At 39.4% G+C, this 26315-nt stretch overlaps 3 protein-coding genes across 3 annotated transcripts; 2 read left to right on the top strand and 1 right to left on the bottom strand.

The window, feature by feature from the left end:
* Positions 1 to 7643: 7643 nt before the first annotated feature.
* On the top strand, positions 7644 to 9481 carry fgf19 (fibroblast growth factor 19; the record flags this gene model as incomplete). Its single annotated transcript, XM_079448767.1, has 3 exons — positions 7644 to 7845; positions 8193 to 8296; positions 9161 to 9481. The coding sequence occupies 3 exons, from the start codon at positions 7644 to 7646 to the stop codon at positions 9479 to 9481; spliced, it is 627 nt and encodes a 208-aa protein (XP_079304893.1).
* Positions 9482 to 12507: 3026 nt separating this feature from the next.
* lto1 (LTO1 maturation factor of ABCE1) lies at positions 12508 to 14724 on the top strand. Its single transcript, XM_079448634.1, has 5 exons — positions 12508 to 12732; positions 12838 to 12943; positions 13423 to 13493; positions 13585 to 13702; positions 13818 to 14724. The coding sequence occupies exons 1-5, from the start codon at positions 12674 to 12676 to the stop codon at positions 13887 to 13889; spliced, it is 426 nt and encodes a 141-aa protein (XP_079304760.1). The 5' UTR covers positions 12508 to 12673; the 3' UTR covers positions 13890 to 14724.
* A 3108-nt stretch (positions 14725 to 17832) lies between these two features.
* Positions 17833 to 25335, bottom strand: ccnd1 (cyclin D1). The gene is made up of 5 exons (XM_079464353.1): positions 24732 to 25335; positions 23181 to 23396; positions 22637 to 22796; positions 21081 to 21229; positions 17833 to 21003 (listed from the first exon to the last, which is right to left on the bottom strand). Exons 1-5 carry the CDS (start codon positions 24927 to 24929, stop codon positions 20848 to 20850), a joined length of 879 nt encoding a protein of 292 aa, XP_079320479.1. The 5' UTR covers positions 24930 to 25335; the 3' UTR covers positions 17833 to 20847.
* Between the last annotated feature and the right edge of the window lie 980 nt (positions 25336 to 26315).

Raw genomic sequence — 26315 nt, 5'->3', positions numbered from 1 at the left:
AGGTACATTAAATTGAGAGAGTCTGAAACTGTACCTCAGATGAGTCTTTCTATGTCAATGTCAATGCGTGTAAAACTAGACTGGAACATGGATTGCCTTGTGGCCTGGGTAAAACAAATTGAGAAGAAGGTTAAGTTTACACAAGATAGCTTTTTTTTTATTTTACACACGTTACTCTCAAAGCTATTGTCTTTAAGCTATAACATGGCTGACTTTGCTACATTATATGTGTCCTGCCTGGATGTGCAGATCAATTAGTTTCGCTTCGTGACTGTGAGCAAAGCAGGAGGAGGGTTACTCTGTGTTTCTTTCCATTTCACAGCTGTGCCAAACCTCTTTCCAAATGGACATGATTTGCATCAGGGTGGATGTTGTTTACAATAGACCCAATGGCCACTGAAGGCAAATTGTTCCTCTGACCCTCATTACACTGTAGAACTGACACAAATCACTGAACTTGATTTGTTTAACCAGAAAATGCAATATCAACAGACTTGAGCCGGTAGCATGAGATTAGTGAAAACAGAACTTCATCATCTTTAGCATGAAACGCTCCTCAACAAGAACTGTAAAATCGTGATGTACCACAATAAAAACACTCTACTATTGTCTGTCAATTCCCATTAAGGCTGTATGATCTATCACTGCCTGTTGTTTGCTCTGAATCCTGTTGACATTTACCAAATATTGTCTGTAGTTTTATACAGGTCCTGTTGCATTCTGTGTATGTGCTGTGCACATGATGATACCCTAACTTAAATGGAAGTTAATAAATATGTAAATCACACTTGTTTGCTTGTTATTAATACCCATCAGCAGCTAAAAAAGGGACCGTGATGGGAAAAAATGGCTAAAACTAGAATATCTCCCAACATAACTAAAACAGGGCCTTTCCCTGGCGATGCTAAAAATACGCCCACAGACTTCTGCCACTAGACAGCGAGGACCCGCCTGGAGCACCGTGGCTGATATTCTTACAAGGCCAGGCCTGCCAAGACACTTTCCTGCTGTTGTTAACTTTGTCAAGGCCTAGCATACGTATAGGGTGGTTTTGCCGGCCACGCAGAGCGAAACGGTCACTTCTGGAAGCGGATTCCTCTCCTTTACTTCTGTGAACTGCAACACTAAAGGTTCAAAGGAGGACTCCGCTCCAGCCCTTCCAGGCATGCAATCCCATGAAAGTGGAACCGTTTTAAAGTGTTACAGGCCCTTTCTTTTTCTGTGTGCTGACTTATGAGAACATACTGTGTGTCGGAGTCGCGGCGTCACAGAAACCAGTCTGACATACAGATCAGATCTCTGGATCAACGGCCAATGCTATTGTCTTTCTCGTATACAATCCACAAACTGACATTTTATGCAAACAGAGTTATGCATTTCCATGTTATACTGGCACGTAAGCTTTGGATCACAAAAGGTGACACGAATGACGAAAGCTGAGCTGACATCCACGACTCGATCGCCCCGTTGTCGTTCCTTTTGGTTTATAGCAGTTGCAACAAACTTAATGATGTAGTAACATCTAAACATCTAAAGCTTGTTTTATTTTGATCAAGTCAGATATACTATTTAAGATGACCGAATCGACCTTTCTCAATCAAGTTCAACAAATAAGTGTAATTGTAGGGGTAAGATCAAGTAACAGTGCGATTTGTAAAGGCTTTGATCTACCAAAAATGCTTATAAAGCATACTATGCATAACCTTAACAGTTAAAGAGCTCATTCACATAATACACAGGTGAATGTCTGGCAGCATGCCCCCTCCCACCCCCTTAAAGAGTCTCTTATTCAAACTTGACAATGCACTGTAGTACACACTCATTCTATTCAAATAAAGCTCACAGTGAAACACAGGAGAGGCGAAGTGAGACAGGTGTGGTCACTTAATACACATGTATTCCTGGCCTTGAGCTCGGGCTAAATGGGGCCCTATCATTGCCTAAAATAATGACAACTTTCTGCTCCAATAAACTCTGCATGCCATGCATGAGGGTTGCAACGGCCCCTCTAAAAATAGTTTCGCTGCACCACCTATCTGCGTCACTTTCATTGTCTGTCAACCAAATAAACATCCATGCACCTCTCAAGTGCCTCTTTACCATTAAGTTGTTTGGCCTAAAACTGTCTTTCTATCATAACAGGCCTTTCAAGTTCTTGTGAGCACAAAAGCTTTACAGGAAAAGCCAACAGTCTAACAGTCTCACAACAGTGTGTTCGCTAACAGAAAGTATATTGTGAGTAATTCACTGGCGGATGCTCTGGCAGCCAGGTGCTGGTTTTAAAGTGGAAGGGAGGGACGGTAGGCAGAGGCGGAAGGTGTAACGCGGCAGCCTGTGGTCACAAACGTGGCTCATACAGACACTGTGATACATATAAAGCACTGCAAGGGCAGGTCAAGATCACAGCAGGCTCACAAATCACAAGACATTTCAACTACAGATAACACAGTACATTATTATATTATTATAGGATTTCCTATATATAAAGAGAGACAGCATTCTTACATATCGATGCTGTCTTTCGGAAACCCAGGAGGTCCAGATTTGTTGTTTTTCATGAAATGGAAATAATAATATGCATTCTGTGAAAAGTTGTCAGTACATATCTAAATGATTAAAAGCTGTGTTGTCAAAGTTGACAAGAGCTTTTAAATACTTTTATTGGTTAAATATTTGCAAACCCCGGTGACAGACAAAAAGGGTGACTAATAATAATGATTTATGTCAACAAATAACAATCACAAAATATGGAGATACAAGGTTTCAGAAGGACAACAGTGATACATTATATATTTATATTATTATATAATACAATACAATACAATAAAATACAAATTCTGCTTTTGTATTTTGAAAATAATAATTCTTCCAAGCACTGTCTTACAAATACAGGTGTTTCTGTAGCTGAAAGCACTATAGCATCCATTTGATTCTCACATTTGGACAAGCATCCTGATAAAATGTATAAACTGTAATGCATTGTTAATTTGCTTTCGATAAACGCATCGGCCAAACGTATTAACAACAAATACAAATTGGCCGGCGCGTATGCCAACAAGCTGCAGGAGGATGGGCTTGGTAAAGCAAATAAGATGCATACAATTCAAATTCCTACACCTGGTTTGAACCGCAAGCAACCACCTGAATGCATCTGCTTCAACCTCCACTGAAAATCACTGTTACACTAACACACACCTGCTATCAAACATTTAACAAAAGAGAACACGCACGGATACAGTTGTTAAAAACAAAAGAAATATCTCCAATGGACTGAATTATTTACAGTAAGAGCCATATTTTCAGGTTTCTTATCATTATCTGTGCATTTTTCTGAGCATGTGTAAATATGATCACCGACTGATATTTGCTGTGTTTTTGCATGTTTCTGCAGATGGAGAGTACAGAGAGATGGCCTGAGGCTGTTTAGCTGAGAGGGGTGTTTAGTTAGGGTGTCTGTGCCCTTTTTGTAAAGCCAGCTGTAAGTGGTCTGTTTGGGGTACTCCAGATGTTGCCTATAAACACAAGGCACTTCAAACAGCTGCGAACAACATCCTATATCCCCCCCGCTCCGCACACCATGTTTAGAGGTGTACGCTTGTGCATTAGCAGAGGGGAAATGACTCGAACTCTTACCCTGTAATCATGAAGCAGGCTGGCCAGAGTGGGGGGGTTAACCTTCTATTCTGCCAGTCACTTTCTATTCCGCATCTTATAGCATTGAAGGAAAGCCCAGAGACTCCCTGAAACCACCAGTTTCTCACTTTTCCCTTGGGAACTTGAACTTGAATCAATGCACTCCTGTCTGGAAACATACATGCACGAGCAAAACAAACTAAACAAGTGACAGAACTGACAAATCTAACAAAAACGTAAGGTCACGTAAAGTCAAAAGAGCAAAAACGTTCTAGACGTAACCTTGCATGTTCTTCAGTTTGGACACTAGGTTCAAATTGTTCCTCACATGCTCACTCATATTGTTACAGTATTGTGATTGACCGGATTTCAGATCAGATCTCAAACATACAAATGAAATTATTCATAAGGTTGGCCTTTTATAAATCCAAAGATGTTAACATGAAGTTCTAGAGTCATGTGTTATCGGAATCAAAGAATGAAACGCAGAGTAAAGCTCTCGGATCATTACAGCTTTTTGAAGACAGAATACCAGAGGATTTCACATGGCTTCAATTAAAGCATCACCAACAAAGTGACTCATGTTGGCACAACAAGGAACAAGACACACAGTCAAAACATACTGCCAGACCTTCAAAGCGAATGATGACTACAGCACTGATAGGACAGCAACTTACTGACAGTGACATGCAAATACCTCAGGCCTGTTTCATCAACATAAACACAACAACCACAATCTACCTGGGTCTAGCCACAATCATTTTACACATGGATACATTTCAGACATTGGTGAAATGCAGTGCAAACTAGAAGCAAATGACAGAACGTGAGAAAGTGTCCCACACAGCATGTAATGTAGGAGAAAAACATATTTAAAGTCTGGTTAATGTTATATTATTGTCTAAGTAAGTTAGTAAGTTAGTTAGTTATTTATCCCCTTAGGTAAAGTAGGCTTGCAGCGAGCTCACACAGACACAATAAGAGTCACAATTGGCACACAAAAATCAATACATAATTCAATAAACTAATTGATAAATGGCGTTAACAATGCCAAGGTCGATCCCTGGGGATTGCATATACTTAGAAACAAATGTATAGGATAATGCAATGTAAGTCGCTTTGGATAAAAGCGTTTGCCAAATGCCTAAATGTAAATGTAATGTAATGTAAATTTAATTGCTTGAGGGATAAGATAAAATTTGGACCTGTTTTTCATACACCGTGCGACACAGTAACATAAGCCTGTTCTGCAGCATGAACTTATAAAGTTACTACTGGATAGTTCACCCAAAAAAGGAAAATTAGGTTGTGATTTACTCAAGTTGTTCCAAACACGTTTACATTAGCAACTCAGATTTCGCTTATTGCTCCCCGAACTCTTTGCAAGTCACTTTGGATAAAAGCGTCTGCTAAATGACTAAATGTAACTTTATGGAGCACCATTGAGCCTAGAATTGTTTGTTTTCCTAATTTCTTCAAGATATTCAACAAAAATTGTCCAATCATTTTTTCTACCGTGTGGTCAATGGTGCCTCAGAAATCTCCGTTGCTAACATTCTTCCAAATATATTGTTTCATGTTCAATCAAATTTATACAGGTTTGGAACAACTTGCGGGGGAATAATTTGTGACAGAATTTAAATTTTTGGGTGGACTATCCCATTAGCTTTGTGCTTTCCACAAGAGGGCAACAAGCCAAGTAGAAATGTGTGTCTACTGTACATGGAGCGGTTTCAAAAACATTGCTAACAAAACTAAAACACACATTTACCAAATCCTTAGATACCACTACACAAGTTCAACCAACAGATTACAACCTCTTACATTTACATATTCACTATATTATTGTAGAAACCGACCGTCTTCAAAGCAGTTCCTTAAGACATGTACACCACAGTCTGCAATTCCCGATACAAAAACACAGTATTATTCTCCAAGTATGATTCTTAACACTCCAGATGTTTGAAACATTCAACAGACAGAACATATCGCTGCTGTCTTTCTGAAATCTTGTATCCGCATATTTTGTGATGTTTATTTTGTGTTTGTCACTAAGTTCTGCAAATATCCAACCAACAAAAAGTATTAAAACGTGCTTGTCAACTTTGACAACACAGTATGTTCAACATTTAAAAGTACAGGGTTTTTCCATTACCTGCAAAACAGCCAATTTGGATATAAAAGGTTTCAAAAGGACAGCGACGATATAACACATCATAACCAAAATTTGATTGAAGATCGAAAATAAACACAATGAAGGACCATAGCATACGATGTGTTCGACTTCAGAACTGTTACATTCTACTTGAAATTTACTTGAATAAACAGAGCTGCCGGAGTAAATACTGTAGGTCAAACTGTGTTAACCAATGGCAATATGTATTTTCCCCGGCTGTGCGTCATAAAGCAGTATCGACCCAAAGGTAAACACTCCATGTCATTATCACTGTTTAGTTCACAGGGGATCTCCCCTCGTAGCTCACACACTAGTCTAATGTATGTCTGAGCATGCACATTTGAGCAGAACAAATACTTCTCTCGAAATGTAAAACCACTATAAAAATAAATAAGACGTCAAAAGATTGCATTATTGTCTGCTCGGAATAGTTTATTAAGGGGTGATGTGAAGCATTACAAAATACATCCAGACAAAGACCTTTGGTCCATTGGGTCAGCATTGCATGACGCTGGAAGCTGTCATCTTTCATTCATGAAAAAACAGGGACAGGTCTTGAATGAACTTGCTAGAATGTATAAATTTCACTTTTCCTTAACCCTGTTGTATACTGCAGTTGTGTTTTACATGGAGTCCCAAGTGACTGCCAAGGGTAGATATAATAAATGTGCCTTTCGTTGAGATCAATTTCCCAATTCAAAACTGCTGCAAAAAATGAATAAACGCATCATCATTGAATATATTTAGAATTGTTGTCACACTGTTCTAAATACTGTTCAAATGCTTACTTTAGATTTAACTTTGATTATGTCAATCTCATTTGCGTTGCCGTTTCTAAAATTAATTCAACATTTGACAAAAGACATTCAGACAATTCTATGGTTAGGACGGCTTTAACATTATGATTTAACACTTCTGTGCAATCTTTCTAGTTCAAAAAGTTAGAAAGAAAGCCCAAAATCCAATCAAACCAACAATACGTTCATTTAAATAAGATTACGAGCGCCATCTTCTGTTAACCAGCATGATTGCAAGAGTCTTTTGAATTTACAAAAACCTTGTCACATCTCTTATCTAGATTAGAAAATATAGATACCTGTCCCGTATTATAAGCCTAATTTATAGAAAAATACAGACCCCTTCCACAGCGAGCGCATTTTCATGAATGAGAATATTTACACAAAATTGCTCTTTAACTTCCGAGTAAATCCTGTGAGTATGATTGATTCACAAAACGGGCACAGTGTGTATAAAAGTATAAACACAGAGAACATGTGTTACAGCTCATCGGACCCCATGAGAGTTATTGATTTAGGAGAATTTAGGAAATACGATCATTAGAATATAGAAACTGTTTGATTTACCTGCACGTCTTTTTGCGTACAGATGACTAAACATAGACGAGACAAACTTCGAGTTTCTTAAAGTACTAACACACTATTAACGCGCTATAACAATTGTTTTAGAGAGCATCACCATGACTATAATGTGCATTTCATAAAGTTCAGATTGTGACTGTTCGATGCAATACAGAATCTTCATAATATTTCATTTCTATTTAATGTTAATACCAGCAACAATACCAGCCAAATAAAATATTCCATATCAATGATTTCGTTTTCATCATCTGCTGGATGTCCATCGGGGTGTGTTATGAACCTGTTCTCAGAACTGCCAAAGGGGGAAAAGGGTTATCGATTGATCTGATAAGAGAAGACTTTAAAGGCCAGTGGAGCTTTACGCCAAAACACAGAAACAAACGGGAACGATAGTCTGCGCAGGCGTAATTCGTGTATACAAGAGAGAATTTACCTATTACACATAATACTCAATAATGCTCTGCCTACTCGTAGTCACCGTATTGGGATGCAGCATCGGCGCGAGGGGCCTCCCGGTGCCCGACTCTGGTCCACATTTGGCAAATGACTGGGGACAACCCGTCCGGCATCGACATCTGTACGCAGCTAGACGGGGTTTACATCTGCAAATAAACACAGACGGGAAAATAACTGGATCGCACGTGCAATGTCTTCACAGTAAGTGATCACTTCAAAGCTCAGATCGGTGTCGTGCGCTTAGCGTCGTATTGCGTGGACATACGTATAAATCACAGAAACATATTCCACACATCGTGATGTTTTATCATCCTGTTTTTACTACATCAACCCCTTGCAATGACCAGCTTGCGACTGCTCCTTAAATGAACCGCGTGCGCATTTTCCATATTATGCAGCCTCCGAACATCAACATTCACATCCCATTAAATGCATTTGAATTAAAAGCAAAATACTGCGACTGTTGGTTCATCATAAAGTCTATTCTAACACTTATATTTAAATTTTATAATAGCCTATGACACATCTCACTTTATTTTTCCCTGAAGGTTTGGTTGAGATATGGCCGGTGGATACCGGTTGTGTTGCCATCAAAGGAGTTGCAAGCTCTCGGTTTCTCTGTATGGGGAGGAATGGACATTTATATGGATCGGTAGGTTTTACTCTACAAAATGTTTCTGAAAAGGGTCTTTTCAACTTAAAGCAGTGTTCTTTACGGCATCTATTTAACACTAACCTATTTGATTTTAAAGTTATTCATTATAATTATTCATCAATAATTCCAATACCTGATGATAAGTTCATATTTTACTTACAAATGTTAACACTTGGGCATAAGCTTCTAACATCCAAACTTTTTAATCAATCATTTTAAACGTGGAACTCCGATAATAAAAATAATACAGAACTCCACATGTTCGTCATAGATAACCATGTAAAGGTAAGGTCACCTAGTGATGTCCTTTATGACTGGGAAAGTGTAGACGAGTTGATTTCGCCACCAACATCTGCCTTTGTTGACATATGCTCTGGTCATAAGTTCATTCCTCCCAGCCATAGTTACAGCCAAAATCATAATTTTAGGGCAAGACCAATGATGGGTTATAAGAGTTTAAATACATTAACACGTAAATAAAAATCCTTTCCTATTCTGTACTGGTATGCAAAATGCCCCATGTGCCGTGGCAAAAGTGAATTAAAAGATCTAACTGCGATTGAGTGCTTGATTTGACTGTTGAGCTTAGTCGGAATAAAATAATTACCAAATAATTCCTCAAGTATGCAGATTTGACTGATGTCATAACAGCAACCTTTGGCCACGGCGGGGTATGTTTGCATAGCTAAAACCTCATCAGAAAGAAACAGCAATGACAACCTTGGCCCCTGTATGTGGTTTGCAAACAGCCATCAAGGAAACACAGGCAAGGCAGGTGAACCTGGGCAACGAGAGGTTGCTCTTTACATAAATGTGTTTCTTTGTGAGTTTTCACATTTATTTATTTTGCTTCTCTAATAGCACATCTACACGCAAGAGGATTGCTCTTTCATAGAACGAATTCTGCCAGATGGCTACAGCATCTATATCTCAGGCAAACATGGAGCTCTGGTGAATTTGGGTGGTGGAAAAAACAATAAAGATGGGACTACTCTATCCCAGTTTCTTCCCATGGTGAACACACTATCTCAGGAACCTACCAATAACCATCAATCAGGGGAACAGCGCTCTCTCATTGACCCTGAACACGACCTTCAGCTAGGCCTTCAAATTGACAGCATGGACCCTTTTGGAAAGATCTCCCAAATAGTGATCCAAAGTCCCAGTTTTAACAAAAGATGAGCAGTCAACCATCATTTGTGGATGCTCTGAGGAAGCGAGCCAGAGAAAGGTCCAGTTTTTCATGCTGAAACAGAAGACTGTGTGAAATCAGCCTTGCCATTAACCAGAGCACGAAGTATGACTTTCAAGAGCTCTGAAATGGCAAACGTTACGTACGGTCGCCACAGATTACAGACACACACAAAAAACTAACACTCCACATGTTGAGGGTCAGTTATATCAGCCCAAATGCTACATCAAATGTAGCTTGGACTTATTTATTTTTTAATGTCAATGTTGTTGCCCTGCTCTTTGTATATTGTTTAAAACTGTATATTTACTTTATCATAATATAAAGTGAACTGTGAAAACATAGACATCTTACATATATTGTTCATATATATTTTTTCCTTTTTATCAATATGTCATTAGTCCATGCAGTGGTCTGAAGTTTTTACCCTCTCTTTTCCAAGACTACACAAAATGGTTATATTTTGTTCTGCCTTTGGATTAAGGTGGCTTATGGAATATTAAATAAATAAATAATTGAATTATTAGCAAGAGGATGATAGTAGATAAAATAACAATAAATGTGTATACATATTTCCACAAATGGGCAAACTGATAATGCCATCTCTAATGCAACTAACGTTTTTTCCAATGTTGTGGTTCCCTCTACTGGTGTAGAAATGAATTGCATTTTCAGAAGGTCCCGTTACATTATTATAGGCTACTATCCATCATTAAAAAATAAAGTCGCTTTTTGTTTGTATCATGTTTTAGAATAAGACGTCAGCTTTATTTCTACTTCAAGCATAGAGAGACTTATTTTGAATGTCTTTTGCATTTATGTTTTTAAAAAGCCAGTACAGAAAGACCTTTAGCCCGATTATAAATATGAATAGTTCAAGATCAAACTACAAGAAAATTGCAAAATGTTGTTTTGGGTAAGTTTTTTAATGCCTTTTGTAGTTGCATTGCAATGCTTTTAGTTTATATATTGTATGTATGTGTATTTCAATATATCTCATTTTGTGACATGTTTCTCATTTACCCGTTCCACATTCTTACACAGCACGCTTCTGAAAAGTTATCAACTCTTTCCCGAGTGTAAATAAAGGTTAAAAACATTCAAACCGAAAACTGTGAACCCGGGACCCGTTTCAATAAGGAGGTTCAAGCAACCCTGAGTTAAAATATGAACTCTGAGTTGATTTACTTAGATAACCGCTACTCTGAGTTTTCTGTTTCAGAACAGCTGGTTTCAATGAGTTCAATCCACTCTGAGTAACTTCACCCGAGGTTAGTCGTGTTCACCGCGGCTTTAAAAAGCCATCATCAATTGAGCGAAGATAACACGATTCACCATGGCAACGGCACGTGGCAAAAAGCGCTCCGTTTATTTCTCGCCAGTCGAATTGTATAGGCACTATATATCTATCTATATATATATATATATATATATATATATATATATTATATATATATATATATATATATATATATACACACATATAAACATATATACCTACGACTTTTGTCATGTAGGTGGGTGCAATCCTTCTGCAATAAAAAGAACATGGCAGCAGCTGGAAATGAAATATAAAAACATCATTCAGTCCGCTGAGTTTAAATGCTCTTGCTAGTAGGATGCCTGACTGGGAAATGTTTGATATATTTAATAAACTGGCCTTGAAAGTTATGAGGATATGAGAACCGAGCACTGTGGCTATAGAAGACAAAAAACTGGCCATGCTCGCCCCTGCTCCAGCTATGTTACGGAGGCCAGCTAGAGTCACTCCCCGACCAACAGAGATGCTCTGGCGACGGACGTTTATAGGGACTGCGATCGTTAGGCTCGTTGTTAGAGCGCCCGTCTCTCATTCTGACCGACGGCAGTTCGAAGCCCGCGCGGGGCGAGTTGGACCTTTTAAATTTGCACCCAATCACAATGGGAAACCCTAAAGGGTATTTGAATTATTAGAGTTTGCAGCGAGACCACATTTATGTGATCAGCTTATTCAGAAAGACGTACACCATTCACCTGCAATCCTATGAAACTCCTCTTTGATGACTCTCACAGGAAACTTAACACAAATGTATATAAAGTGCTTGAGAGCGATACACACTTTTCTTACTGCTCTGCATACAGTTGCCTTGCTAACGTGTTCTGCATCCCCGGTGTTATAAAGAAAGCTTCCATTAGTAAAGAAACGTAAAGCCATACAGAGAATCTGCTCAGATGTAAGAGCGCGACCCCGACGAGTGAGGTTTGTGATGTAAGGATGAAGCAGAGTGTGGATATATTTAATGGACTGTAAAGAAAAACTGTGCCGCTCAAATAAAGAATCCTCCGGATATGATAAAACATCCAAACGGGGCTTCACCATATACTCTCCCGACGTAAATTTAACTCTCTCTGAATGAATGCAGCTTCCTCATCTACGGGTACTGAATAAACGGACATTTAATGTCTGTGTTACGAACTTGTGCGCGATTAAGGAAAACGAATGAAAAAACTAACTGCGAAGGCAATTTCAACACCGCTCGCGCTTCTAAAAGGGGCGGAGATTGTAACAAACCTCGGGTTAGTGGAATAAAACCTGCTCCTGACCAGGTTAGGTTCACAGAGTAGGTTACTATGGTTACTCACTCTAAGTATAAGATACCTTGATTTCTGAAACGGGCATGACTTACCCCGCGGTCGCGGGTTTGATATACCTCGCGTTCTGAAACTGAAAACCCAGAGTATCCCGTTTTCCGGGGTTAACTTACACTGAGTTTGCACTTACCCTGCTTTCTGAAACGGGTCCCTGTATAGATGATGATGCAAGTGCGGACAATGAAAACAAAACATTGAAAGACAAAGCAAACCCTAGACCTGCAATAAAGCAGCTAGTGGTCTAGCTTTTGTTGAAACTAGCAACTTTATATTAGCACCTGAACTCTTTGTAAGTCGCTTTGGATAAAAGCGTCTGCTAAATGACTAAATGTGATTGTAAATAAAGTCTAAAGCCTTTAAAATGTGGTCAAAGAGTGACATTATCGGATCTGTAAGCGCCCTTGTGTAGTAGTAGTAGTAGTAGTAGTATTATCTAACAGAAGGTGGCGGTGTAGTTCAAGCACATCGATGTTACAATCAACACGAAGAAGAAACATCCAGGAACAGCTAGCAAAACATTTTGACTGAAAGATAAACAAATTGATGTAACAATGGCTTATTTGCCTAATAATGATGATTTGTTTGACTCGATTATAATGGCGGATGAGAGGTAAAACCAGCTACTTACACTCATATGTATCGCCGCATGTGTAGACCCTGGTATAATTCAGTCGATACTGTACAGTCCCATATTTTAGATTCTCGTTTGTTTCAGATTTCATATTGAAGCTTATCAAGAAGGATTTGAAGAGGGAATTCGACAAGGAACCATCGAGGGCAAAAACCACGGGCGTCTGCACGGAGCAAAACTCAGCGCAGAGGTGAAATATACATACACAGATTCTATACCTTTATATTTAGGACAGATGCATTATCATTCCTCGGGACAATAGTAGGAGAAGTCTTCGTATATTTCATGTATTTTCAGTAGCTGTACCGTTACGTAGCGCCCACCGCATCTGCCTAAACAATGCGAGGAACTAATGGAAATCTACCGGCAGTTGTATGATCTGCAGAAAGATCCGGGGCCTAGCGTGTTAATGTTGTGTTCCCAATAAAAAACGTATTTTTACATTTTTATTTAAGTACAAAATTCTCATTTGTGTCGGAGTTGTTGAAATAGAAGTGGATGAATACAAACGAGGAAATAAATTGCATTCGAAATGTATATATATATATATATATATATATATATATATATATATATATATATGCATTTTTATATGTTTTGTTTCAAATGGAATCTAAAGTGAATGTATGATGTTCCAGATCTTAAATCACACCTGACATTTCTTTTCAGGTTTCCTTTTATTATGGATTTGCAGTTGCATGGAAATGTCTCCTTCAAACCAGTAGTGATATTAAAGCGAGGTATGTTTCATCAAATATAATAACAAAGCAACGCCCAGCATTGTTAAAAAAAAATGATTAACCCATAACTAACTTACTGGGTATCTTATAGGAAGAGGCTTAAGGCTGTGGAGTCTTTGGTTGGAGTGATTCAGAATTATCCATACGAAGACCCACAGTATGAAAAACTTCAAGAGGACATGGAAACAGTGCGGGGCAAGTTTAGACAGGTATCCTATTAAAAATCTCCAGTCATCTCTGTGTAAGGTGACCGTAGATTCTTTAAGATGTATCATTAGTAATTTAATACAGGAACATCTAATAACCTAACATGTTTCGCTCCAGGTTTGCTCTTTACTGAACGTGTCAACAGACTTCAAAGCATATGTGAATGGATCGACAGAAATGTCCTTCTAAGACTCCAAAACTTATCAACATCTTTGGAAGAAAACTCTTTGTGGCCTAAAGTACACAGAGGTAATCTGCTGACAGCCAGCATTGAGGATGTACTGGGTGTAGATGTGGATGACGGGACACATCAGTCGTGTTGACCGTGTTTCGGAATGGTTTATTAAACAGACTTCTTAAAAAAAGCATAGAATGGAAAAGTTAGAGTGTCCTTGCACATGATTTTAACAATGGCATGTTAAGGAATTTTAAGGTTATATGTATTAAGGAAAATGGCACAAATCTGATTTGTTGCTCAGTTTGAGTAATAGAAGACCATTTTGAAATATATGATACACAGAAAGTAACCTATACAACGATGGTTTTAAAGATTTTTCAGAAGATGGTGAAATGAATTGCTTGTACAAAAGTGCTGTGGTGCCATCTTGTGGTCAAATAAAAGAAAACGTACAAGTGGTACTGCGGGGTTCTCTCTTCATAAGACATCCAAGATGCCATGGGCAAGGCTGTGGCATATTTCTAAAATAAAAGTGTTTTCAAAAGTTTTACAAATTTATTCATACATTTAATAGAGTTGTTTTTACTTTTCGGTAAAGCGAGATTATTTATTATTAAATGTCTGAATTCATTGTATCTTTAATGTCTAAATTAGTTTATTATTGGTAGTTTTATATTTGTTACATTTAATACATCTTGTCCCCTTTGTTAGTTGTTTTTCATATTTTAAAGTAAATAATATCATGCTAAAAAGTAATTTACATGAAGCACTATGTCCCTTTTCTTACAATGTATTAAAGTTATTTAATATTATACTTGGAAACACCATGCTGTCTGCAAAAATCCCAGTTACCTTTTATTATTATTAGTTAACCAGCTCTAAATTATAAGAAATTCCTTTGCCGGGGCCCTCAGTGTTGTTTCATGGGTGGTCAGTGGTGACAGATAATGCTCCTCCCCTCTCCCGGGCCCAGAATGGGGACAGTTGCTGTGGCCACAACAATGCTGCAATGGGGCCCGAGCGAGAGGCTGAGGGCTGTGCGACGGGCTCCGTTTTTGTTCTGCCCCCTGTGCACTTTAAGTCTGAGGTGCAGATCAGAATTCAGACGGACAAAAGTTGGCAGCATATTAGAGGATGGTTTTGGAGATGGCAGCTGGTCTACGCCGTTGGCAGCAGCAGGTAAACACTAGGCCCGCTGGCGGCACCTTTAGAGGCCCGACAGATAAAACCTCTCTCCTCCCTGAAGACCTCCAGCCGGACACTGTAGGGGCCTGCTGGTACAGCACATATTTTCTCAGATTTATAAAATAGTATTATGGGTTTCTGTCAAAGATTGTAGACTCAAATCTTCAAATTGATAAGAACCACTGATATCCATGTAGAGTGTGCCCAAACTATTTTTGGACACATGACTTATTTGGAAGACCTTTTCTAAGATTTAAAAATGTAAAAAAATCATTTGAGCCATTTTTGGTTAATTCGGTGTCAAACAGATCAACAACAGGTGTAGCTCATCACATTAACTATAGACATACTGACAACCAGAAAGTGTACAAATACATTTGTTTTGTGTTGTTACAGTTTGAATCTAATCCATTTCTTTGTGGAAAACATGAATAGATTACATATTTTTCTGAAAGGTGATTGGGTGTCTTGATTGTAGAATAATACAGACAAAAACAGAACAAAGCAGGATTTCAGAGTCAGGTGTTTCTATTCATTCCACTATATATAAATGATACATCATCTATCTGAGATATTGTGCATCTGCGAGCGAGCGGGAGAGAGAGAGACTAATTCCACATGCAGAACAGAAGAACATGAACTTGGGGGGGGTGTAAGACAGAGGGCTGGGTCTGTGAAAGAGTTAGAGGAGCCGTGTTTCTTTGGTTTCCTTTCACTCGTGGAACATAGTGCATGGGGCCAGCGAAAGGGGAGGGGACGAGAAAATGAAGCAGGACGCTGGAAGGTTTCAAAAAATGTTCAGGAATTTCAGGAGCAGGTGGCGAGTGGTGACATGAAAGAGGAACGTGACAAATGTAACCGACGGGCACTCGAAAAAAGGCCTCAAGTTGAATGGTGGCATAGTATCTCCCTTTTTTGCCCCGGTGCCTCATACCCCCCACTCTTTCCCTTAGACACACTCGCACAAGCTGCAATCTCAGCTTTGAGCCGCTCGCTTCCTTGCATGGTTCATGATGTGGATGATAAATGCGCAATTCCTATTCACAGCACAGACAAGAAAGCTTCGAGCACTTCAGTCAGATGAGGGTGGGGGCAGTGTGTGGCCGCGAGGGAGGCTGTTCCAGTTTTGGCAAGCTGTCACATACTGTATACTGTGATATAATATTTTGGTTCTAATGTAATGTGCTGTAAAGATCTCACTGAATGTGGCAACATTAAAACAACATTTTGTGGGTAAAATTCTGTTCAGAGGTATCGTAGGCTTGAATGCTAGAAATAGGACCATGCGGTTTTTGAAAAAGTAGAAAATAACTGATTATAAAAAGGGTTTTTTTAGGTTTATGGTTAATGTGATGAACCACATGCACTAATAGGGCTATAGGTCATCTGTTTGATTTTGATATAAGCCAACTTCATCCACTACCAAAAAATATTATTAAGACTTTTGTGCCCAAATGGGGCTTAAAGTGATAGTTTACCCAACAATGAATATTCTGTCATCATTTACTCATCCTCTTGTCATTTCAAATCCGTATGACTTTTTCAGAAAGCAAAAGACGATATTTTGAAGAAGGTTGGTAACCGAACAACGGCGATACCCATTCAATTGCATTGGTTTTGGGTCTTACCAACATTCTCCAAAACATATACATTTGAGTTATGCAGAAGAAAATAAAATCACACAGGTTTGAAATGACAAAAGGGTGCTGACAGAATTTTCATTTTTGGGTGAATTACCCCCTTAAGTGCCCAAATAGCATTTGAACCTGGAACCTTTCAGTAACCATCCCAGATCTTTAATCACAATGCCACACAACCCCATGACCCAGAATAATTTATTTTTCCATGTGTACAATGTCAGAAGTTGAAAAGGCAAACACTTAGTAGGTCTTGGAAAGATAACACATCGCAAGCAGACTTCAGACTTCAGAACAGCGTGTATGAGGAGAGCAATGTTGCTTCTCACTCTGAAACCACAAACACCAAGATGCCAAAAGCCAAAGACACAGTATTATCTCAAACCTCAGTCAGTAGCAGAGGTGCGTGAAATAGTCAGAGTTCCTTCTGCCTAGCAGTCTCATCTCTGATACCTGGTCTGTTGCAAAACAAAACATCAAAGAATGTCTGTGATGAAGACAGATCATACTTTGACAATAAGAGTATCATCCTCATGATACCTGAGAGCACACTGCACTTATATTATCAACCAACCACATAGCCCTTTCTCACTTCTGCTGTTAAATGTTCACTTTCTTTAAATGTTCTGCATTTAACACTGCCTAAAAAAACAATCAATTGCATCAGGCCATCATTTAACGTTTTTAAAGTTTCTTAAAGCGATAATTCACCCACAAATGAAAATTCTCTCATCATTTACTCACCCTCTTTCAAACATGCAGAACGCAAAAGATATTTAGAAGAAAGCTGGTAACCGAACAGCACTGGCCCCTATAGACTTTTCTTGTATGGACACAAAACCAATGCAAGTGAATGGGGGCCAGCAAACAACGTTCTTCAAAATATCTTATTTTGTGTTCTGCTGAAGAAAGAAAGTCATACATGTTTGAAATGACAATCATGAAATTAATTTAATTTTTTTGTGCACACTGGGAATCACTTTAAGTATTTATGTTTCTATTAATGTTCTATTGAACACCAAAAAAAAAGTAATTAAAGGATTTTTTATTTCAGAGACGTTGCTTTGGACAAACTATTTAAGCAAAACCAACATCACAAAAAAATACAAATCAGTCTAGACAAGTGTTTTTTAAAGTTTTATTCTAGGTAACCTCATGGCTAAGATGGGTCAGCAAGGAAAGATTGTGCATTTCGGTGACCAGTTTGTGAAAATAAAAAACAAAACTCAAACAATGACATTGTGTTTCAGGATCAACGCCACATTTTAGTTTGATCCTTGCAAATGAATACCATATTAAACAAACAGACTCTACGGGACTGTTTACAACAGAATTAAGACATGAGGATACGATTTTTATACTGAGGGATCCATTCGCTTCTCTGTTCCCCCTAAACATTCAAGAGTGAAGACCTCTCACATACATAATTTCATCGATTGCAAGGCAGTCTCTTGGTTTGTGTGTGTGTATCGCACCAATACATGCCAGATTTCATCATTCAATTAATTTTGTCTTGAGGTAAAAAAAACACTTTCCTGATACTACAGAGGATAATATAATTGTTTCCCCTGGGTCCTGAATCACCTCCACCACCATAACTAGCTTATAGCCACATCTCTTCCAGAAACTCTTTCTCAATGCAAACATATTGTAGCAGCACCGTGTTATAGACTAATGTACATAAAAGATAAAGGTGGCTTTTCAGGTTCCTCAACAATCAGCCATGTAAAGAACTCCGGAGGAACTGAAGATCCATAGACACAAAGTCAATGGGCTGATGAAAATAAATCAGGTCAAGCGTTACTGACGATTGAAGCCGAGTCACATTTATTAAGACGCCTCGAAGCAGACATTTTTGTCTGCGCTGTGTTAAATTACTACAAGACAAAACTATGGCTTTGTAAGTACACATGGCAGTCACAAACTCACAATGGTTACGTTTTAAACAAAAGCTCCATTAACTCATTAAGATGGGCTAGAAGAGGCTTTAATGGGTATATAGTCTCCTTTAATGAAACTGTGAAAAAAAACTCACAAGAGTCTATGTTTATGGCACCAATTCCATTCAATGTGCTTTTCTACTCGCTCGCATCAGGACCCAGTAGGATGATGATGATTTACATGATCGTTTGCAGTTTACAACAGGACTAACAGGCACGGTATAACCACAAAATAAAACAAAACAAATAGCACTAAAGAAAAGTCCCAGACTAAATCAATGCTAAATCACTGTAGTTTGAGGTATCGTGGGTACAACAGAAACATTTGTCTATTTTTTCATCTGCTTTTATGTGTTTTTTTGTCTTTTTTGTTTTGGGAATAGCATAGCGTAGAAATCACATAAACAAAAATTGATCACATTAAAAAACCTACCAAAAGAACCAAAGTTGTCAATAATAATCATAATTTTCTATGAGAAAATTAAAACCTATTACATGGCATTGTATTGACATTTTATATAAACAAAAAAAAATAGCAGCAAAACAAGACAAGAGAAAGAAGCATGTCTTTTTCATTTTTTTTTTCTCATTTGAAAGTTTCATTCTTGCTGGAAATCCCTCCATAGCAGCTAAATATGAGGAGTGTCTTCCCGCAGCTTCTCCTCTGTTTTTTTTGTTATGTTTCATACATCTTCTCAGTTCTGCTTTTTACTCTTTGATGTCCAGCCATCGCCCTTTTTGCCTCCCTCTGCCGTCTCTCACATCCCTCTTCATCTTTCTCCCCTTCCAGAGATCCACAAGAAAACTGACATCTCTTGGTTTGTGCAAAATCTACTTTGTTGTTTGCTTTTTTTATACAAATTCTAGACCAGAGTACATCAATGTTAACTATGGTGTTTCTCTGTCAATCTTAGTTGTACATACATACTTCAAACATAGGTACACTTGGGCATCCACGAATACTGGCCTTACGGGGGAACAGATAAGAATAAATAGTTCTCAATAGTGTTTCTAGCGCTCTCAATGCATCTGAAGCTAGAAGGTGCCCGAGCTTTGGGATTGCACTTTGAAACGTTCTCTAGCATCCGTCCATTCAGGCGGCAGGCGATTAACCCTTCAAAGCATAGATATCTTCTCAATGTCCCCCACTCACGCTTACTCTTTCAGACCATTAACATCTTAGATAAAGAGACCTGCTCTATGCTGCAGACGACACGAGTCTATTCCACCATTCCATATTTTTCCCCTATTGTTTTAACAACTGCGGATTTCTTTCTTTTTTCTGTTTTTTGTAAAAGTCAGACGGACTAAAAGTGCTTTTTCTTTTTTTTCAATGGAATGGTTTTAGATAATACATGAATCTAAAGAAAAAGGCAGACTGTGGACTGCACCGCAAGGTAGAAGATAAGCTTATTGTGTCACGGCAGTAATAGCATTATACATTAATGGCAGTGAAGGAAAAGATTCATAGGAATGGTTGTGTCTGGCCTTAATTCAGATCCCGGGCAATCCACAGCCGTCTAGATCATAACAAAAATACATGCTCAAAAAATATACTACGGTTACATAAACCATTTTGGAAGAGAAGAGGATCTTGTTAGGGAATCGGTCTAGGAATTATAATAAAGTGACTAGACGCATAGCAAGCGGGGATATATTTACAACGAATACACTGCAGAAAAAGCAGGGCTCCTAGCAAGTGTAACAACGTACTGTCTATGAGAAAAAGAAATCAAACATAACAAATAACGTCTCTTCTCTTTCAAAAATAGTTTTTGAAACACTTTAAAAATAAACAAATGCCCCACGTTGTCTGCGCAAAGACAAGTTAAGGCAGGTCTACAACAACTACTGTCGTCGTTATTTGCCATTTTAAAATCCTAGATATCCTATGTTTCTGTATTTTTAATTTTTAACTCGAGGCATAAAAGAGAGAGGGACCAATATAGAGAAGACTTCCATTCGATCCCTGTCCTCCGCTGGTGATCCTGGTGGGCCAGAGCCCGATCATCAAAACCGCAGGGATGCCACTCAAGCAGTCAACAGTCAGGGCACGCTGAGGGGCAAGTTGCGATTGGTCGAGGTATTGGTCGGATGGAGGGGTGCAGGGGGGGAGACCGTTTCCCTCTTGTCCCATAAAGCTTTTGGCCAAAGCCCATACCCAACAGAAACAAAGATGAGGAGATTCATCGTGGAATGCCATCCGCTCAGATGTTAATGTCCCTGACGTCTGTGGGTGTGCAAGACAGGTCCACGTCTTCCTCCACCCGTTTGGTCTCTGTGGATATGCTGTGTTGCTGAGCTTGTCTGAGACTAGATTCCAGCAGGGACTCGATCTGTTCCTGACATGACCGCAGGCAGTCCTGTAAGGGAGGATGGAGGTTAGCACGGTGCAAATGGATGGTACATAGCGGTTTACTTGAAAAGGTGGCACACTTACAGGGTCGCTCCTGATGACCTGCGAGAGAAAGTGGGTGAGGTTCTGCGATGAAAGGGAACTGTCGCTGCTCTTCAGGTACAACCCCTGCACTGCTGCCGCCACACTGCCCGCCGCGATCATGGAGGGAGGGCACGCGATGAAGTTAACATCTGGGGAAAAACAACAGGCTCTTATTAGTTCACACATGGACAATGAAACGCACTAAAAAGAACAATAAAGCTGGAGTACACCTAGTGGGTTAAGGAATATTGGAAGAGCGGCTGTGGGTGGGGACTGAGCTCATAATAAAGCATAGCATGACTAAACTATAATGAGAGCAGGGTTGGTAGGGGACAGTCCGTGACATTTGGGGCCGACACCACGGCTTTAAGCCTCTGGGTATTCGGGGGGAGGCAGAGAACTTTGCTGTAGGTCCCGGGCCGGCTCCAACTACCCCCTACGGTAGCTATCTCACCCTCGCACACCAAACATCCAATAAATCAAGCTTTTATACACCCACACTCACGGGTAAGGGCAAGTGCACAAAAATCCTGGGGTTTCTGCGACTTGAATGTCTTCTGCAATACGGTCCGCCACTTCAAAACTTTCTCAAGACATATGTTGACCTTTGTTTGAAATTGACTTCAGCTTGCATTGGCAATAAGAGGAGATTATAAATCAAGCTGCCTCTTTGCCTTATATTCTGCTTTGCCCACACATGGTGAATAGACACACACACAACTGCCTTTCTCATAGGAAGTTGTCTACCATCGCTAGCCCGCAGATGAGAGGGCAATTGTCAAGACAAATTGAGCATAAAGGCACAGGAGCCTTCACCCCAACCCATTCATTTCATTCAGCGGCGCCCACCCCCCTTTCCAGGATCCGTCCAACCACACTCTCCCTGGCTCGCATCCCAGGCTACTTCCCAAAGAAATGCAGGTCATAAACATAAAAGGGGAGCGAGCTATAGTGATACCCACCATGTAAATGGGGGGGGGGGGGGGCAAAAGAGAGGAATATACAGCGCTAGTTCCTTCCTGAGACTATACAACAGGTGATAAAGCGATTGTAGGTCCCTTTACAATGAGCTGGAAAAAGGAAGATTTTCTGCCCATCACAAACATCTGAGCACATGCTCTTAATCAGAGAGACCTGGACATCTAGACGTCTAGGGAAAATATCAGGTTACAAAGGCCCTTTCACAAGGAAAATGTCAGCAAACAGCTTCCTCTTCTGGTTCACACGCACGGCATGCGCAGAAATACTGCGTGATGCAGGCAGGGCTCCTCAGTAGCCACGGTGCAGTCATAGCAATCGCCACAAAAGGAAACAGACTTCCTCTCTCTCATGCAGAGGCTCAAAGTGGTTTACAATAACTCTGAGTGAGGAATTAGGACAAGAAAGATGACTCTTTCCATTGCAATAAAGTCAGGCCGACATAGCAGCACTCGGTTGAGGTAAATCAGTACTTTTTGCATGGCAATCTGTTCCGAGCAGAGGCACTTCGAGTGCATAAATAAAAACAAGGCACAAGTGTACAAGCTGCAGGTTGAAATATTTATATAGGCACATACCTGTTGCACAGAGGGCCACAAATGTCTGGGCGTGCTTGCGCAGTATCTGCTTGCTGCTCTGATGTATGGGCAGTTTGGCGAGAAAGTGTTCAATGAAATCGTGCGGTGTGACGGAGGCTAGATCCCACTTCAGTTTATTTAAGGCCAGCAGTTCCATTTGCTGCGAGGGAGATAGAAAAAGGCGAACGTTTATATAAAAGCGCAGACGACTTCTTCCATAAGACCAAACATTGCACTCTTTGACCGCTAGATGGAGATGACGAACAGTTGCACACTCACGCAAGGCCTAAATTCAATTAACGTGCACATCAAATGTAAAAACTTTGTAAAATTGCTGAAATTGTTGGAAATACACGAGAATGGCATTAGGCTTCACTGTACAACACACTAACACAGATAGATATCATAAATATCAATGCAAGCACACAACGTACTTCCTTTCTATAAAATGACATGACATTTATAGAATTATTTCATATAGTGACATGTGACTTTAATATCGTTTCTTTAAACAAGTAGGATATACGGAGTATTGAATAATTACCAATAATTCGCTGGGGCGGATGGAGTTGTCCGTGTATATGCACAACTTTTCTGCTGTTAGTGGCACAGTCTCTTTCATTTTAGAGGCTAAAAACATACAAGTGGCTCCTAGCAGCTGTAACCTGGTCTTTCTGGTGGGCTCCACCGATAAAAATCTATCCAGGTAATTCATAGCCAATGGGAAAACCTCCTCTTCACATTTCTGCTCTTCACAGACCTGTAGACAAAAGAAAGTGCATCATTTATACAGCGAATACACACATTTGGCTTTATGAATTCGCAAACTGTATATTAAACAAACTAACACGAATCCAATGAACAATGGTGAATTACATTTTTTAAGACGCTTTGATCTTATCGAGTTATCCCACGTGTTTAGCATCTGCCGAGTAGCTGCACGTGCAATGCGAAGGGTTAAATTATAAACGAATAAAACGCGACTGCTAAAAAGAACATTTGTTCAATCGTTAGATCGCAAGCTAGAGTTTTGGAAGATGTATGAATATTATTGCAATTATCTGTTGATGCTAGTGGTCGTTGCTTCCCGAGGCAAAAAGGTGGCGTCTAAGCTTGGTTCAGGAAACAATTTCCTAGTTCGTCATCTTTTCAAAAAATATTTAAAAATAGAATTAAATTGTTTTGCAGTGATTTACACACATGTAAATGTTACAGAACTTGTGTTTTATTCAATAAAAGTACAAAATGTCGAATTTAGTGAGTAAAACCGCGTGAAATGAACTGAATTCTGAAGCTTCTATATACAACGAGGCGCATGCGACATTTAACGGTAGAGGGTATTTAAAAAATTAATATAAATTATTCCGGTGCATCGATTCTAATGTTAAATATCTGTAAATCCAAATTAATCGATACAGAATATAACCCGACTGTTTAGAACACGATCTTGACGTTACAAAGTCGAGAAATATCTTAGTTTTATACCGCCGTGCAGGCGCTATGGCAAACTGAAACAAACTTTTAAGATAGCCTACAAATACGTTTACACGTTAAATTTAGATTTAAACGATAGTTGCGAATTATAGGTCCACTAATGAACGCCTTAACTCACGTGATGTCAATACGGTTTCCACTGTAGAATTTAGAAATATAAAAAACTTAAGCAAACGACAACAAAGATGGCGTATATAGGCTACTGGCACGAGTGAGAAATGCATACGTGTACATTGGTATTAAATTGAAATAAATTCTAAATGCATTTATATTATCTTTAGTTTACTGGTAAACGAAATATATAGGCTGAATGGGAAAAATTAGCGATATAAAACGATACGAAAGTAGGAAGTACAGAAAACCACGTCTGACATGATTACTTTTGTAATTTCAATTTTACTTCAATATTTTAGTAGAAATAATTGCTGTTGCGTATTCCTACAAGATGGTTCTGGGGTTAGCGACAATGCTGATGAAGTCGGGTAACATTTAAACATATTTAGGTTTATTAAACAGTTATTCGGGTCCAAAGAGCATGAGGAGAACCATCATGAGGCAAACTTGTGTAATACACACACACAAAAAAAGATCCGAAACAAACCTCGAGCATCCACGTTGCGACGATTTTCCTCATTTTAGGCACAATTTCTTTCTGAACGCACTTGAAATAATTTGGTGACGGAAGATAGTTTTCCTCAGCTTTAAGCATTGTCTGTAAAACTCGGTCATTCAACAGGTTGGTGTCTTGGTAAGCTCTTTTAATGGTATCCACTTCGCAGCAAAACAGCTGGTGCTCCATGTCTTCTGTGTTGCCCGACTTTTCGCGATGACAAAGTAAGAGAGAATTGGATTTAAGTTCGGACACGGCTTCCGTGGATGCTGCGCTGCCTCTGCTGAGCAACTCTCGCTGCAGCTCCGCTTGACAAAACGCCCCTATGACGTGACTGTTGTTAAGGGAAGATCAAAGCAGCAGCGAGCCTGTGAGAGAGAGCGAGGGGGAGTCTGCTCAGGGCGGAGGAAAAACCTTAAAGAACTATTGGGCTCTTGAGTTTGGGGTCCTTCCTTTAGCAGGATTAAAATAGGAGGTCCTATTCCGAGTGACGATTGACCAAGGAGAATCAGTAGGGGGTAGGTTGGGGGTGTAGGGGTCTTTACGGGAGGGGGAAAACTTGTGGTCGGGGGGGTAAGTGGAAAGACAGAGCAGTGCGGTCTGGAGATGTGTATTGGTTAAGTATTGGTAGGGGGCGGTATAATAGCCCAAATCAAGGTGCATGCTGTTGTCCCATTATGAAACTCAGCTGCCCTAACCATGAGCCCACAGGGGAAGCGTACAGCAAGTCAAATTATTAGAGCCACACAACTGTATAGAGGCAATATTGAACTTTACTGTTTCACGTCTAGGGTCATCGAATAGTATAAACTGTTAGGAAAGAGTTTAAGAGGTTTTAGGTCAGTCTCGCACGTCAAAATCATGTTTTATGGTGGTTGTAAAAGTTAGACAGGAGTTATCAAAGCTCCGCAGCGCAAGTGCGTAAAGGTTAAAACTGGCGTGCGTTTTCCGTAAATCTGACTCGAAATTGTAGTTTGCACTGGTTAATATTTAATATGAACGTCGAAACTCCCTTGTGCACCCCAAAAGTAGGAAGCAAAAATTAGCCTGCGCCAATGAGGGAGAAGTGCAGTTGCCAGGCAGAACTGTGGCACGAGCTTTCATCTCGTCTTGTGAAAGATATAACATCGCAATTGAAAAAAAAATATATAAAAATTGTAACCTACACAAATCGCACGACAAAATCCCAATAACCAAAGGTAACCTCTCAATATTGTCAACAAAAAGTACATAAATGTAATGAAAATGCATAAGACATTTCAGAAACTATAAAATAAATGTCATTCAAACGCCTTCAACTCTTAGATATTGTTTTTGAGGGTATGTTAGTGGAGTTTGGACACATGATCTCCACGCAGTTTAAACTTAACTTGGTAGTCATTGTTTGATACAGGTTTGATCAAACAGGGGCGCTCTCTCTTTAAACACCTCGCTGCATCACTGCTGTCGCTTCAGGATGAATTGGAGCTTTGCAAATTCCTCACATTCTTGTCTCGACACTTCCACTACCGTAAAATAAGTAATGTGGCTATGCAACAACTTGACTGTAAAGTTGCATAGCTAGAATAAAGGAAA

The sequence above is a fragment of the Barbatula barbatula genome, assembly GCF_947034865.1.
Source record: "Barbatula barbatula genome assembly, chromosome: 1".
NCBI classification, from domain to species: domain Eukaryota; kingdom Metazoa; phylum Chordata; class Actinopteri; order Cypriniformes; family Nemacheilidae; genus Barbatula; species Barbatula barbatula.
The sequence above is the reverse complement of the archived record's forward strand: the minus strand, read 5'-3'. Positions and strand labels throughout refer to the sequence as shown.

What these genes read in the sequence shown, in the direction of transcription:
- lto1 (XM_079448634.1), top strand. Translation starts at nt 12,674, where the DNA reads ATGGCTTATTTGCCTAATAATGATGATTTGTTTGACTCGATTATAATG. An exon ending in ATTATAATGGCGGATGAGAG is followed by an intron (nt 12,733 to 12,837) that starts GTAAAACCAGCT and finishes CGTTTGTTTCAG; the next exon opens with ATTTCATATTGAAGCTTATC. An exon ending in TGCGGGGCAAGTTTAGACAG is followed by an intron (nt 13,703 to 13,817) that starts GTATCCTATTAA and finishes GTTTCGCTCCAG; the next exon opens with GTTTGCTCTTTACTGAACGT.
- ccnd1 (XM_079464353.1), bottom strand. Translation starts at nt 24,929, where the DNA reads ATGGAGCACCAGCTGTTTTGCTGCGAAGTGGATACCATTAAAAGAGCT. An exon ending in TCCGCCCCAGCGAATTATTG is followed by an intron (nt 22,797 to 23,180) that starts GTAATTATTCAA and finishes TCTCCCTCGCAG; the next exon opens with CAAATGGAACTGCTGGCCTT. An exon ending in AGGTCATCAGGAGCGACCCT is followed by an intron (nt 21,004 to 21,080) that starts GTAAGTGTGCCA and finishes CCTCCCTTACAG; the next exon opens with GACTGCCTGCGGTCATGTCA.